Here is a 16,547-nt window from a genome sequence, read left to right on the forward strand (position 1 = left end):
TCCACTGTTGTTCCACAGTCAGTTATGCAATATATTGAGTCTCCAAGATAAATTTAGACAATGTCAGGTGACTTACCCTCCACACAATGCTATTAAAAAGCACTTCTCCATATCAACAGGAAACGCTCAAGCCTTTCCATACAATTTTTTTTTTAATATCGAATAACTGTGCAAAAATTTAATTCACATATTTCTTCAACTGGAGAAATGGATGGCCTATATATCCATTCACACCCCTCCAAGTAGTGTCTTGAAATGTAAAAGCACATTTGTGAAATTGAATAATGGATTCTTGCTCGCTGCTTTCCCATCACACAAATAAAGATTTTAGTAAGAGTTTGTTTTTGTGTTGCATTTCTATTTAGATAACAGTTTCCCAGCACAAAACCAAAACAGGAAATCATCATAAGAAGTCAACCAGAAGGTATAGCTATAATGGTACCAAGCAATTCTGCCATAGGGACCAAGAAAAAGTCGTCATGGCCAGAGATGCCTATGGAACTGGGATTTAGAAGTAAAATAGCAGAAAAGGCAAATCAAACTAAATCTACCTGGATATTTCCTAAGCTTTTCAGATGCCAAGCAACATGTAGCCTACACTAAATACTCTATTTATGGCTGCTGGTTACGTTGGGTAGTACTGACTAAAATAGACTTATTAAATCAATGGGATTTGCCAGATCTTGGCTCACTCATCAATAACTGATTGAACAAGACTGCTGTAGTTGGGACTAACTAACAGGATGCTAGCCAAAGAATATGGATTTAGGAATTACAGTAGAGTCTCACTTATCCAACATTCGCTTATCCAACGTTCTGGATTATCCAACACATTTTTGTAGTCAACGTTTTCAATACATCGTGATATTTTGGTGCTAAATTCATAAATACAGTAATTACTACGAAGCATTACTGCATATTGAACTACTTTTTCTGTCAAATTTGTTGTATAACATAATGTTTTAGTGCTTAATTTGTAAAATCATTACCTAATTTGATGTTTAATAGACTTCTCCTTAATCTCTCCTTATTATCCAACATATTCGCTTATCCAACATTCTGCCGGCCCGCTTATGTTGGATAAGTGAGACTCTACTGTATGTTGTGCAGCAGGCATCAGGGTTGGGATTGCTGAGTCCTTTCCCAGTCCCACATCCTAAGGAGGGGGGTCATTCTCCAGGATATCAAACTGGATTCATCAAGAGTTTATTGCAATTAATATACATATGGAAAAGGTACAGCATATACACAAATCTCTTACCCTTGCTCATTTGGTACTACAAGAAGATGGCTTTCCAGGCACGATCTGTCTAGATGCCAGGGTTCTTTGCATGATGAGCAGAACGTCAAGTAGCAAGCCTGGCACTTTACAGGCACTGGTAATTCAGATTCACTGAGTTCAATTTGGCACACAGTCTGACAGTCAGCAGAGGGGCACCAGGTTCTTAGTGGATCCAGATGCACTTCTGAAAAGTGTTCATTTAAAAATTCAAACACATTTTAACTTTTGTACTTAATCTTCCATTCCTCTAGTGGTACTTAAACTTAGATAATAATGTTCCATTCACACACAAAAATCAGTGTAGCCAAATACATACAATTAGTACCTTCTAGGAAACAGGAAGTCAAAATCTTTGTTCATTTTCACAAATATAATTCAAAGTTAGAATGATTTTCACTAAGATAAAAAATCATTAGACATTAGACACAGCAGTGCTGTGATGGATACAAACCAATTTCAGATAATAGCAAATAATAACCACATAGAAGTGAAGGTTCCTATCTAAAAATTAGATCACTTTCAAAAGTTACGGAGTATGTTTCCTCAGAGCACTAAGGAAGAAGCATGTTGGGATCTAATGCATTACATCAGAATCCACCCGATTATTGCATGACACTTTGCAAATATTCTGGAGAAGGGTTGTTATAAAATTCACTGTAAGATTAATGAAGAGGCATTGGGGCATTATATAGGGTATTTCAAATCAGTAAAATCTACACAAGAAAAATTATTCTACGTATGAGATTACTAGATGATATGTGATAAGAGTAAATGCAATTAACAGTTCATTTAAAAAAAATACATAAACAGGACTGCAGGGGTTCTGAACGGAGCTAAACCTTTTCCCTTGTTCCAAAAAGATCAGATATATGTAATTAAATTCATATGTTTTACAATTAACAATTCTGGTCCACAAACTACAAGTAGAACATGTTCATCTTAAATTATCTGTTGCATTATTTTATGGCCACATGGGCTATGCCATGTGGCCATACCAATATGTTTCAAGCCACTCAACCACATGGTTCTTTGACACACACACTAACAAATAAAATAGATTCGGAAAGGTAAATCCATGGCTATGAACTAAGGCAGGGCTTGAATATTTTGACTGAATTTTGAAGACACATTTGCCTAGACTGCAACCTGGAAGTTAACTGTATTGGCAAGTATATGATAGTGATGACAGCCTGGAGTGTCTTCCTAAGGATTTTCTGTTTTCTTGTGAATTTAGTTATGTGGACATATTTAACACATTAACTGTTATAAGATAATATAAAAACACACCTCTTTCAAATTTCAGTCGCTGGTATAACTGAAATTGATCAGCAGGTACTAAGCTGGAAATCTGAAACAAAGAACAAAACAAAATATTAAGAATGGACAATAGGGAATTATCCAGTCTAAAATTCAGGTCGAATAAATTTTTTGCAATGATTCATTATTTACTCATCACTCCATAAATTCCCTATTTCTGGAAATCAAAGAAAATAAATCTTGTAAAACTGAATACGCTCCAACTGTCCTACTTTGGCTGGGACAGTCCCAATTCATTCCCTGACCCATGTTTTCAGCACTATTTAAAGTGATTTATTCCTATTACTACTATTTGTCCTCATCTTATTTCAATTGCTACAAATAGAGTTCAAAGTGCAAAGGTAGTTTGTACTCAAACTGAGCAGGGAGAAAGAACAGGAAAGGTGTAATCTTGGACTTCCCTGTAAACTCAAGCAAAATCAGACTGCTGCAGCATCTCCTAGATTGCGTGTCCTTCCTCGCTAATAACCTTTAATAAATAATATAATATAAAAAAACTTTATTTATATACCGCCCTATCTCCTGGATGGGACTCAGGGCGGTTTACAGTCATAAAAGCAACACAAACATTACATAACAATGTAATAACACATTATTAAACAAAGTAAAATAATACAATTATAACAATAAATAACACTTACATGACCAGATCAAGGGGACGGGAACCATAAACCCAATATATTAAAATGTATCATTTTAGGCTAGGGAAATCTTGTGCAATATATTCAGGCCCAGAAATCGGTGGTAGTCCAATGTAATTACTCAAAAACCTGCCGACACCACCAGGTCTTCAGTTCCTTACGGAAATTGGATAATGTAGGGGATTGCCTGATCTCTTTTGGCAATGCATTCCAGAGCCGGGGGGCCACTGCCGAGAAGGCTTGTTCCCTCGTCCCCATCAGCCGGCACTTGAGACGGTGGTGGGAGCGCGAGAAGAGCCTCCCCAGATGATGTCAAGGTCCGCACTGGCTCATAGGAGGAGATGCGATCACGGAGATAGGTAGGGCCCGAGCCGTATAGGGCTTTATAGATCAAAACCTGCACCTTGAATTGGGCCCGGCAGTATATGTGGTAATATAGGGCAAAAGTTATATAACCTTTGCCCTATATAACCACACTCTTGATGTTACTTGACCACACATGTCACAATTTTCATCTATGAAATGCTGGAGGGCATGAAACTGGCCTAAACTGAAACTGTGGTTAGTATTTGTAAGAAGTCATTTCTAGAACTATGTGTAAGATCACAAACTTGGGATACAGAACACTGAAAAGTTTGCCCACATATGTCCGATTGCACCAATTAACTCATTTTAGTGAAACCGACAAGACATACACAGAGAGAGATAAACATTCTCATTGACTGCATCCTTTACTATTAAAATTTTTATTGTGTTGTCGAAGGCTTTTATGGCTGGAATCACTGGGATGTTGTAAGTTTTTCGGGCTGTATGACCATGTTCCAGAAGCATTCTCTCCTGACATTTCACCTACATTTATGGCAAGCATCCTCAGAGGTTGTGAGGTATATCGGAAACTAAGTAAGGGAGGTTTATATATCTGTGTTAATTACAACATTCACACTGGCCTCCAACAGACAAGAGTTCTTTCTCCCACCCTGTACCTTCCACAGATATATACAGTAACATGGTCATACAGCCCGGAAAACTCACAACAACCTGGAATTGTTATTGTATCTTATCTTTACTAAAAGTGATTTTAAACAAAGTTAGATCATATTTTCTGCATAAGCAATTTGGACCCTTTTCCAATACCCACATAGTAATAATAATAACAATAACAACAACAACTTTATTTACAGACTGCCCTCTCTCCCCAAGGGGACTCAGAGCATATTTAATTGGGACGAAAGAAAAATCAGATATATATTGGGAAATGGCAGCACCCACTAATTCTACTGCAGAATGTCCAGACATTTACTATCACTGCATTGAAAGCTAGTTCCCAAAACAATTCATGATGTGCAAGACCAGTCTCATATTTGCAGTAATTCTCAACTTTGCCATCTTTGAATTTGTGTGGTACTTATTAGGTATACACATTCCAGAATGTATTTCAATTCCAAAAGACAATGCCCCAAAAGAGGACAACAAAATATTCAGGAAAGATCTATAAGAATAACAAGAGGTCAAGAAGGCAAGTCATTATGGAGAAACAATTATAAGAATGTGTTTGTTTATTCACAAGAAATGGCAAGGAAATCCCAGTCTTTCAAATAGTTAAAGACAATAACAAAAAGAAAGGAACACATGTCATTTAGGTATAGTGTGTTTTGCATTACCACAGATGCTGAACAAATAATTTGTGTGATCTATGAATCTAGATTTATAAATAAGTAGCTTGGAAAAACAATGGATACTGAAGGTACATCATTGAGCAAAGAGCACATAACACATAGAAAACATAAGATTGAGCAAAGAGTCTTGGCACAGTGTACATCACTACAAATTCTAAAGAAATCCAGACAAAATCCACATGCTAATGGACTTCTGGTGTTCCAACATAATGGAAGCTATATGGTGTCAGAAATGTGAGAGTCCAAGACTCAGCAGGCCAACAGATGGAATTACCAAGCAGCAAAACTAACCAAGAAGTCTATATGTCAATGCTTCTGCAAGAGATCAATATTTTTGAAATTTTATGTATTCTGATACAATCTCCCATGCTGCTTCATTATTTACTCTCCTCTGTCCTCAGGTCATACCTTCTTTCTTCTCCAGACATGAGGCACAAACACACGCTTGATCCCAAACCCATCTGTTATATTTCTAATGCACAATTGTTATGGATCCGAGAGAAGCCAATCTAATTTGTTATCCAACCCTTTATAAGGCAATGCAAGTGGTATAAAAATAACCTCTCCCCTTAGCATGCAATAAAAGCCAGATCCTAGTATTGTGCGGCAATTAAACCTTAATTTCCTTTTATTTCCTGGACTTCTGTATGCAGCTTCCAGAGAGTAAGTTCCATTGAATCCTATGGGTTTATTTTTGCATAGGCATGTGTCACACATGTATACACAGAGATATACAGAGAAATTCCCCCTTCAGAATCCCGTGTGTCCTTGCTTCTATGCACATGCATGTGCACCAATGTACACACTGTTTAATTTGCAGTCTACAAAAAACCAAACATACTCTGAACTAATGCATATATAAATAGAGGCTATATTCTACTGCTGCCAGTGCACCACTGACTGCCAATGGATAATTCCTCACCGTGAAAGTGACAATTCAGTTTCCAAAAAGACAACTGACTAATAATGGCTAATACAATCAGATAGCTGATGTAATTTGGTGAAAGACAGATGCAATTTGAGAAAGGAAAGATACAAAACCTGCCAAGAAGAGATAGAAGTCATGTGACCAATATATATGCTGTTGATATCAGCTGCTATTGCAAGCCAACAACCCTGACATGCTGATGGAGATAGACCATGCCGGTAAGAGAGAGACTCTCTGGTCTCAAATAGTCTATGTTAAATAGATATATTTCTCATAATTATTGATTTGGGTGCTGCTGGATATAACAATGTCCAAAGATATTAATCCCTTGGATGCTTGTTAAGGGCAATATACTTCCTCAGCAGATGAAATGATATTCCTTAATAGATAAATGGTTAAGTTATATTGTGGAAATGGTAATGTTCCTCCAAGTGTTAGTTACAGAGATGCCTGCTAGAGGGGTGCAAGTGGTGTCAAGGTTAAGTCCTTTTGAATTTTTATATACTGGAAGTATGATTTCTTACATCCAATACAATGTAAAGAAAATAATGTGTTTAGACTTTCAGATCTGTGTTTCTTCCTAAAGGGGGTATCTATGTTTACATATCTATGACTGCATATAATAAAGGCAAAGGTTTTCCCCTGACATGAAGTCTAGTCATGTCCGTCTCTGGGGGTTGGTGCTCATCTTCATTTCTAAGCCGAAAAGCCAGCATTGTCCGAAGACACCTCCAAGGTCATGTGACCGGCATGACTGCATGGAACGCCGTTACCTTCCTGCTGGAGAGAGTTTTTGAACTGCTAGGTTGGCAGAATCTGGGCCTAACAGCAAAAGTTCACCCCGCTTCCCAGATTCGAACCACCGACCTTTTGGTCAGCAAGTTCAGCAGCTCAATGGTCTAACCTGAAGCGACAGGCGGTTCCGACTGCATATAATAAATCTTCTAAAAGATCAACAGAGATTCTTATCTTTCTCCCATAAAAATATCCTGAGAGTCCAATAACTAAGAATGCTTAAGTGGAGTGTTGATGTTAACTCTATCTGGTTTTTATTATGGTCGAAATTTGGACGCACAAGCAACCAGAAGGTGATAAAAGGGACCCCAGACAGATGAGCTGACAAATGATAAAGAACCTTCAATCTCTCGGTCTAGAAAGGTGGGGGTAAGAAGCCATGCCTGTTCCAATATGATCAGATTATCTTGTAATAATTGCTATACTTATGTAACTATCATTTCTCAAAAACAGTCAGATTAACATCCAGTAGCAGATACTTGTTATTCCAGAATAAACTATTTCTCTGTGTAGAGACAATGCATCTCCAGACATGAATAAATAATCTTGAGAAAGTGAGCATCTTTAGTATTTTTTTTAGATATTAATCATTTGGACTCTAATCCTGCCAACACAGAAACAAGAACATAAAGGCGCATGAGGCCATCTTCGGTTGCAATGAAAAACTATTCAGAGTAATCTTCCAGAAGTATAGATGTTGCCATATGAGAGCTGGAGATTGGCAGGGTGCAAGCGGGGGGGGGGGGGGGGGGGGCACAGTCTCTTTCTTAGAAAATAAGCTCCTTCTTAATAAAAGGATATGACTCAGTCGATCTGCAAAATTACGTTATTTCAAAAGGCAGATTATTGGGTTGTCTACTTGAAGCAAACAACAACTTGACATTAAATCAACACAACACAGTTGATATCAAGATTGGAGAGTTCTGGAGATGTCTGAGGGATGTGGAATAGAGGGAGGAAAAGAGATCTGATGATATTCTTTCAAACTTTAGTAGGCATTCTTGCGAGATTAAGGGCAATTTTGCTTTTAGTTTCAAAGGCCAATTTTAAAAAAAGTGTGTGTGTGTGTTTTTTTTAAGCAGAGGCCAATTTTTTCAGCATGTGGAGATGGTTCTTCCAGAGAAGCTGTCCCTAATCTCATGCCATTCAGATGTGTTAAACCACTTTTTCTTTTAAACTGTGGGTCTCATTCCCAAATGGGGTACCTTTAGCTCAATGCTGGAGTCATGAAAAATTAGCAACAGTAAAAGATTTTTGGACACCACTCATTTAAACAAATCTCTTGGACGTGTTTACAGTGGACTCTACAGAAAATACCTCGACTGTACTTCATAAAAAAGAAAATTAGCCTGTTTAGTATGCCTTGCAAATGTTGATTTATTCTCAGTAAAAGTTTGCTTTTTATTTATTTTATATACCTATATATCTGGGGCCACATAAAAAATTATCTGGTGGAAAGGGGAAATGTTTAAGAATCCCTGTGTTAGACAAGACTCCCATCATCCCCTTGGTGTATACCAAGAGACGGTGGGAGCTGTCATCCAAAACATCTGAAAGGACACTTGGAAGGAATCCTTCTCTTTGCGCAACATAACTTTGCTAGTCTACTATGTGAAAATGCAAGACAATACGGAATTATAGTCAAAGGTGTGAAGATGGACCACTACAGCACAATCATATTCAAAGTAGATCCTCATGAAATCCATCTTTCGTAATCACTTGAAATAGGTGAATCCTGACATGAAATGCAACAGAATGAGTCATTCCAGATCCTGAGATCAACTACAGTAGAAATCCTCCTAAGCATTTATAACTTATTTTACCATGTCTCATCCTGATAAACAAAGCCAGGCCTAACAAAAACTTTTGATCAGTATAGGGAGAAACCATTTAGATTTAATAATAAAATAATAATAAAACTTTATTTTATTCCACCCTATCTCCCCAAGGGGACTCACGGCGGATTTACACCAGTTATGAACTGAGATTCATTTTTAGCTGCCATTAAGTCAACTTTGACTTACGGCAACCATGTCACCCTACCCTCAACAGCACCACTAAGGTCTTGAAGACTCAGGTCTTCATCCCATGCGATAAGTAAAATGTTGAGGATTACTGTTTTTCCCTTAAGCTTCGCAATGCCCCGTTTGGAAATTAAATGATGTTCCTACCCCCATCACACATTTTCCTTTGTTTAGATTTATTTTCAAATTATCAGTTTGCCTTCCCATCACATGGAAGACATATTTATCTTCCCACTGTCTCTTCCCTTGTTTTCTTTTACTTGAAAAAATCCTCTGGGTTTGTTCTCATGGAAGTACTTTTTAATGAGGGATCATTAAACAGGATTTTTCAATTCTATAATATTATATATTACAATTTCTCTTTATAAGTACAGATACCTCTCCATTCAAAAGTTAACTCTATTTAATTTACATTGATAACAAAAAGATATAAACTACAGTTTTTTCCTCCTCGGTCCCAAAAAGATTATGGCAGAAGAAAGGATTCCATACTGCCCATCTCGGCTCCTCCCTCCAGAATAACATTACTGTTACGTTTACAAGCAGGCAATAGGTAATTCCCATCACATGTTACATTTGATGTTTTTACCCGTCTCTATGCGGGTAATTTTAAATGAAGTTGATTACTAATCAACTTGGGAATCGACACAAAAAAAACAAACTTTAGAAATGACAAAATACCTGAAACCCACGGTATGAGCTTGTGTCATTTGATGGGTTTTATAGGTAGCCATTCCTTAAATGTCTAGAAACGCTGATTTTATTGTGTGTGATGAAGTCATCAGGGACATAGCTTCCTTAGTCGAGTCTATCCACTTGCAATATACAATAGTCTTTCTCTTTTTCTAATGTCCTCCACTTTACCAAGCACTATCATCTTTACTAGTGAGCAATCTCTTCTCATAATATGGCCAAAGTACAACAGCCTCAGTTTAGTCACCTAGACTGCTGAGGAAGGTTGAGGCTTGATTTGCTCTGTAACTCACTTTTTTGACATATTAGCAGTGCATGGTATCTACAGGGTTTTTCTCCATCACCACATTTTAAATAAGTTTATTTTCTTCCTATCAGCTTCCTTCAACTGTCAAGATTTCACAATCACACATAGAAATGGGAAATGCAATGCTATGGTCAATCTTAACTTTAGTATTTGGCCTTGACATTTCAGGATCTTTTCTACCTTCTTCATAGCTACCCTTTCCAAGCCCTGGTCTTCTTCTGGTTTCTTGACTGCTATCTTATTCTAATTAATGACTGAGCCAATGTATGGAAAATCTTGAATTATTTTATCTTTTTTCATCATCTACTTGTATAACTCTTTTAATTGGTAGCGATTGCTGCATTTTATTGATTTATTGTTTTTGAATATTTTATTGTGTTTTTAGTTAATTCTCACAAGTGGTGTTTTATGTCATTTGGGGGCATTCTTGGTTCTGGTAAATTTCTGTTGTATTTATGGATTGTATGGCACTATTATTGCTGCTTTGTAAGCCACCCCGAGTCCCTTTTGGGAGATGGTGGCAGGATATAAATAAAGTAGTTGTTGTTATTATTATTATTATTATTATTATTATTATTATTATTATTACTTTAAAATTAATGCACTGAGATAGCAATTATGAGGTTTACAATATTAGAATCCCCTCATACTGATCCATTTTACTTTCTCAGTTTTAAACGTAAAAACAAATTATTAGTTCTAACACACAAGAGTTAAACAATTTTAGTCCCCCTGTTCCCACCCTTCTCCCAACAATACTTGCTTCCTTCCTTTGAAACAAACTGTTTCTGTTGTATTTATGGATTGTATGACTTTATTTAAAGAGCTAATGTGCCAGGAAAAAAAAACTGTTCTGGACAGAAATTAAAAACACACACCTAGTAAATTAAAACATTGGTAACATCAAAAGGGTTGCAGCTTTGTGAGGAAAAAAAAGGCAATTTGAAATGCCAGCAGAATGTAAGCAAAGCGGAAGCCAATTCAACTTTGCAAGAGAAAGCCTATTTGCCTATCATGTCCTTCAAAGTAAGAATGTTAGTATCTAAGTTAGTATCTCTTTTTTGGTAAGTAAGATAAAAGAAAGCCACGTCAAGAAGTAAGCTACTAAATGTTGAGTTGCTAACTTGGTGGCTCAAATCTGCAAGATGGGGTGAGCTCCCATCTGTCAGCTCTAGCTTCCCATGCAGGACATGAGAGAAGCTTCCCAGCAGGATGGTAACACATCTGGGTGTCCCCTGGGCAACTTATCTGTAGACGGCCAATTCTCTCACATCAGAAGCGACTTGCAGGATGTCCTCAAGTCGCTTCTGACATGACAAAAAATAACTGGCATCATGTAAAATGTTTTCCAGATACTTTTCAAAATGGTCTGATTGGGTTTTTGAGACATTTTGCAGGAATGTTTCTATTCCATTCTCTTATCAGTTGCTTTTTTAAAAAAAGGATAGAGTACTAGTGTTAATTCTTAACACTGCAATGAGAATGGCACTGCTTTGTAAAAATGGGAGTGTAATAGGAGTAATGGAAAGGTAATGAGAATTACCCCCATACAGGAAAAACCTTTCCCGGGCTCTTGAAATGATCTGCACTTAGTCTTCATTCTTTATTTACCTCTTCAGTTCTTTACACAGATATTAGCTTGTGAATTCATCTTTCTGAATTTTGTATATTTTACTGATAACTAAAATTGCCTTGCAAAGTGACTTAGCTATTTAACCCTCTGACTCAAAAATCCACTAATGGCAGCATAATCTTTTTTTATTTCACAATAATTTTTTAAAGCCATTCCATTTGCCATGTTATGCCGACAGATAATTCACCTAATCCACATCGTAAATATTTAAGTGCCCATAATACTACTCTGCTAAGTAATGGAAGATCGCTATTGACACGATAGTGTCAAAGAACACATTTCTATAAATCAAGAGGCAAGATTTAATTTGCTTTCCCTCTTATGCTATCATCACTACTTTTGCTTTGTACTGAATGTCAGATTATTAGTACTCCCACCCTAATAAAAGACTGCATTACTTTCATCATAAAATATTCATTTGTTCCATTAAAGAGCTCCCTCACCATTTACAGTGATGCTTTATGGGTACAACAAAGTATATAGAAAGAAGTAAAATAAATGGATATTTGAAAGCAAACATCTTCAGGCTACATTTCTCATTTTTTAGTACCAATTACACAAACAAAACCGGAAAATAAAACAGAATTTAATAATAGGGATACCCCATGAGAGAAACTATAATTTGAGAAAGTGTGGGTCCAAGATGGAGACTTGTCTTTTCTGGACAATAATATTGTCCTCAATAGAAAGCAGATGTTTGTATTACTAAATCTTATTTGGGACCTATAACAAATGCATTTCTTAAGTCAATTTACCTTTGGATATCAGCTCCTCCCATATGATCCATTATGGAAAAGGGGATATTTAGACAGAATTGGAAACATAATGTCCACATGTCCCTAATGTCCATAATGTCCCTCATCTTTTTTGTGCTCCCTAGCCATCACTATATCTGGTCACATCACAAAAATGGGAAGTGGTTTTTAAACAATGAAAATATAAATGTTCATTTCAAAACATGGGATGTGGAAAGTAAGTACAGTAGAGTCTCGCTTATTCGTCATAAACTGGCGGGCAGAATGATGGATAAGTGAAACTGATGGATAACAGGGTGGGTGCTCGGCCGCACACCCTCCCTCCCTCGCTCACTTACCAGGCCGGGTCCCAGGAGTGGCGACAGCAGCACTGGGACCTGGCAGGGTGAGTAAGTGAGAGAGAGAGCGAGGGAGGGCCTTTGCCGCCCTCCTTTGCTCGCCCACCCTCCATCCCTCAGCTCCTTCGTCACAGCAGGTCCCGGCAGCATGGGCCCCGGCCTGATGAAGGAGCGAGCAAGCAAGCAAGCAAGCAAGCGAGGGCCTTTGCTGCCCTCCTTCGTTCGCCCGCCCTCCGTCCCTCAGCTCCTTCGCCACGCCGGGTCCCAGCAGCACGGGGCCCAGCCTGGTGAAGGAGCAAGTGAACAAGCGAGGGCCTTTGCCGCCCTCCTTCACTCACCCACCGGGATGCCTCAGCTCCTTCGCCACGCCGGGTTCCAGTAGCACAGGGCCCGGCCTGGCGAAGGAACGAGCAAGCGAGAGCCTTTACAGCTCTCCTTCGCTCACCCACCCTCCATCCTTCACTCACTCACCCAGCTGGGTTCCGGCAGCACCGAGACCTGGCGGGGTGAGTGAGTGACAGAGCGAGCGATGGAGGACATTTGCCTCAGATAATACGGAGTGTTGGATAAGCGGAACTCGGATAAGCGGGACTCTACTGTATATAGTTTATCAGCACTGGTCCCAGCCTTTGGTATACCTTTCTGTGAGAGTCCAAATTAGCTTCATCTCACTTGTTCTTCTGCTGGCAAGCAAAACCTTTTATTCAGGTGGGCTAAGGGAAACTTATTTTTACCTAGTGCACTTTTATTACTGTGCTTTAAATTTTGTCTAATCCATTCTAAAGACCAACTGTATTCAAAAGTTTATGCCACTCAAAATTATGTAAATCCAATCATCCCAACTACAACAAATACACCAAATCAACTATTGCATGAAAAACCGTTTTGCAAATTCTTTGGATTCAGCGGGACCTACAACTGGCAACTGGCCTTAGTCCTCAAAGGTACCAAACATTTGCCGTCATATCTCATTTCATTTATAAGGCAATCATACTTTATTCAGAAGTCTCACGGCAACCAAGTTAAAAGTCAGTGACATGTAAAATCTCATCCAATTTGTGTTTTATAAACCCTGAATGCCATCCATATTCCAACAATAATGCTAAAAGAGGGCTGGTGACATTCAGATGGGCAAATTCTGGCTTTTGAGCAGGCGATTTGGAGACTGCCTGGATGCCAAGTAAACATTTCCCCAGGAAAGGGAAAACAAGAGAGAAGCCATCTGCTTCTTTCTTATTTCTCCTGTCAAGTGGGCCTCCTGCCAAGTAGTCATTACAGTAATTAATGGGAGGAAACAGTCTAATATAGTCATTATATAAGTGAACAAAGATGATTAAAAAAAATAAAGGGGAGAGATGACAAGTGTAGATACCTCAGTTTCTTGCAGAGTCCCCCGGCTTAAGCACACCATGTCTGGACAAGTGATGGGAGAACCGCAACCTTCCCGAATGGCTAACTGCATATATTGTTTTAGGCACTAAAAATGGAGGGAAAACATATAGATAAGTTACAAACCATATTAAACTTTACCATATATCTTCACTTCTTCAACTGGTTGTGCTGAAATGTTCATGCTCCAAGAAATTTAACTGTGACTGCAAAGTGAAGATTATTCTGAGGACTCAATACAGACATGTTCAATGTGGATGAAGGCATTTTCCATATGTTTACAAGGCAGAAAATCAAATCCTTCTAAGTTATTTTTTTCCCATAACTATGAAAACCATCAGATTACATTTTTCTCTACTTAGAATGGGGTTTTGTTTTTCTAGTCCCCTTTTGTGTGTGACTAATTTTGTTCCTCTGACATGATGACTAAGAGTAAATTGCATCTGTTTGCTGCAAGGACACACTCTGCTTAGAACGCTGCTATGTAAGCGGTTATGTGAATGATCAGAAAAATCCTTGTACTGAGGCTACGAATTTCAGTAGCCCAGAAAAAGAGGATACATAGTTCCATGAATCTGCACTGAGGCTGATGTAAATATTGAAAGCATTTCCACATTATTTAACTACCCACAGACTGTAATATTAGTAGTGGAATAACACAAAACCAAACCCAGATCATTGTGCATGGTGGTCAAATATAATTTTTCGCTAGTGAATAAAAGAGCACAATTTACCTCTGCAGTGACAACGTTCTAAAAGTCATTAAAGTAAAAACACCAAAAGTGTCTCAAATATAAATTCAGACAAAAGTCACACCATCCAAAATGAGACAGTAGATTGGTACCTCCTCATTAATTGTTACAATTAGAGCATAGGAAAATTACTTTTTAATGAACAGCTTCCAGAATCTGCTAGTCCACATAGCTAGTGTCCATGTTGACTGGGAAGATACTAGGAATTGTAGGGCCAAATTATTAAACTTTCTCAAACCCTGTCCATAACCACGCAAAGGGCCTCCCGTGACAGTTCTTGTATATTCAGCCTCTGGGAACCTTATCAGATGAAGAGAGAAGATGTCTTCTCCCCACTTCTCTCTGCTGCCAGAACGGAGTCCCACATAGCTCATCAAATAACACAGGGCCTCTTCTGGCGGGACTCTATGGAGCTCCAATGAGGCAGCAGAGAGAAATGGAACCCAGTGGAGTTGGATGTTTATCCATCTTATTGAATAAGGGGAGAAAGGATGAAGAAGAAGCAGGGAAAGATGAGAAAATGACATGGGAAGAAAGAAGACAGACCCTGACGGGAGGGAACAGAGCCTGATAATTCCCTCCACTATCCCCCGTTTTATCCCTGCCCATCTAATAAGATCCTAGCATACGGTTCTTTTCAGAATAAACCTTGATTGGTTTAATCAACTGTATGAGGCCTGAGCTGCTGAAAGATCACTGCTTCCAAGAACCAGATGCAAAAGGGAAAGAACAATTTTTTCAAATCCTTTCATTAACATGTTTTCTGCCCCCCCCCCCACAAACATATCTAATAATACCAAGTTCATTTTCTATCCCACTTCTCTACATAAAAATCAATTTCTGATATGACTTGTTTTTCAGACCTCTCATCACTCTAGTTGTTCTTCATTGTGTGAAGACCTTTGGTTTTCAATCTTTGGTCCTCTAGGGGTTTTGGACTTCAGCTTCCAGAAGCCCCATTCAACTTGGTCAACATTCAAGAATTCCACAACATATGAAGGACTGATATTTGAGGACCATGTGTGTACACCATTTTAATGGGCTGAAAATGTGGCGCCAAGAGATTTGTGATGCAAAAACATCTGGATAAATTACGTATTTCCCACACTTACACTAATATCTCTTTCATTCTACATTGTTCTAATTCAGGGATTCCCAAAGTGGGTGCTACCTCCCCCTGGTGGGTGCTGCAGTAATCCAGGGGGGCGGTGATGGCCACAGGTAGAAACATTAATACATATATCTTTGTTTAATTGCTATTAAAAAAATTTAAAAAATAATTTCCACAGGGCGCTGAGTAATATTTTTTCTGGAAAGGGGGCAGTATTTATTTATTTATTTACAGCATTTATATTCCGCCCTTCTCACCCCGAAGGGGACTCAGGGAGGATCACATTACACATATAGGCAAACATTCAATGCCTTTTAACATAGAACAAAGACAAGACAAACATAGGCTCCGAGCGGGCCTCGAACTCATGACCTCCTGGTCAGAGTAATTCATTGCAGCTGGTTGCAGCTGGCTTGCTCTCCAGCCTACGCCACAGCCCGGGCCACAGCAGTAGGCCAAATAAGTTTGGGAACCACTGTTCTAATTGTTTGAGATCACTTTGAACTGCCAAAGCTCCATCCTACAATATCCTGGGATTTTCTGTTTGGCAAAAAACTATAAATATTTGGCAGAGAATTCTCACACAAAACTGCAAATTGCAGGATTCAACCAATTCGAAGTGCTATAACTGTGTAGTGTGAAAAGAGACTTGAGTCACCTGGGCCTATCCTTGTGGATCTTTCTTTAGCCCTTCCCTCATTATCCAACAAGTAGGGTTAAATCAAAGCAGCTGAGCTCTCTGGCAAAACAAGCAAGCAAACAGGGGAGACTTGCATGCAGTTAATATCAAAGATAATGTGTATTGGTGGTTTCTGAGCTGAATATCTAATGGCTCATTTAGTGAATTCTTTCTCTCTCCAGTTTGAGTATTTCTTTTGTCTGTTATGTTTTAGGCTGAGTTACCAA

At 38.5% G+C, this 16,547-nt stretch overlaps 1 protein-coding gene across 4 annotated transcripts in view; it reads right to left on the reverse strand.

Moving 5' to 3' along the window:
• Positions 1-16,547, reverse strand: part of rnf144b (ring finger protein 144B) — a 111,235-nt gene that overhangs the window by 5,520 nt on the left and 89,168 nt on the right. For all 4 annotated transcript variants that reach the window (XR_010006114.1, XM_062980671.1, XM_008108803.3 and 1 more), the window contains 3 exons: positions 13,762-13,866; positions 2,570-2,630; positions 1,262-1,466 (listed from right to left, as the gene is read on the reverse strand). Coding sequence is in view for 3 of the 4 variants with exons in the window: in XM_062980671.1 (XP_062836741.1) it covers positions 1,262-1,466; positions 2,570-2,630; positions 13,762-13,866 (371 nt within the window). In the remaining variant the exon portion in view is untranslated. The remainder of the gene's footprint in view (positions 1-1,261; positions 1,467-2,569; positions 2,631-13,761; positions 13,867-16,547) is intronic.

This window comes from Anolis carolinensis, chromosome 4 (assembly GCF_035594765.1).
Source record: "Anolis carolinensis isolate JA03-04 chromosome 4, rAnoCar3.1.pri, whole genome shotgun sequence".
Classification (NCBI taxonomy): Eukaryota; Metazoa; Chordata; class Lepidosauria; order Squamata; family Dactyloidae; genus Anolis; species Anolis carolinensis.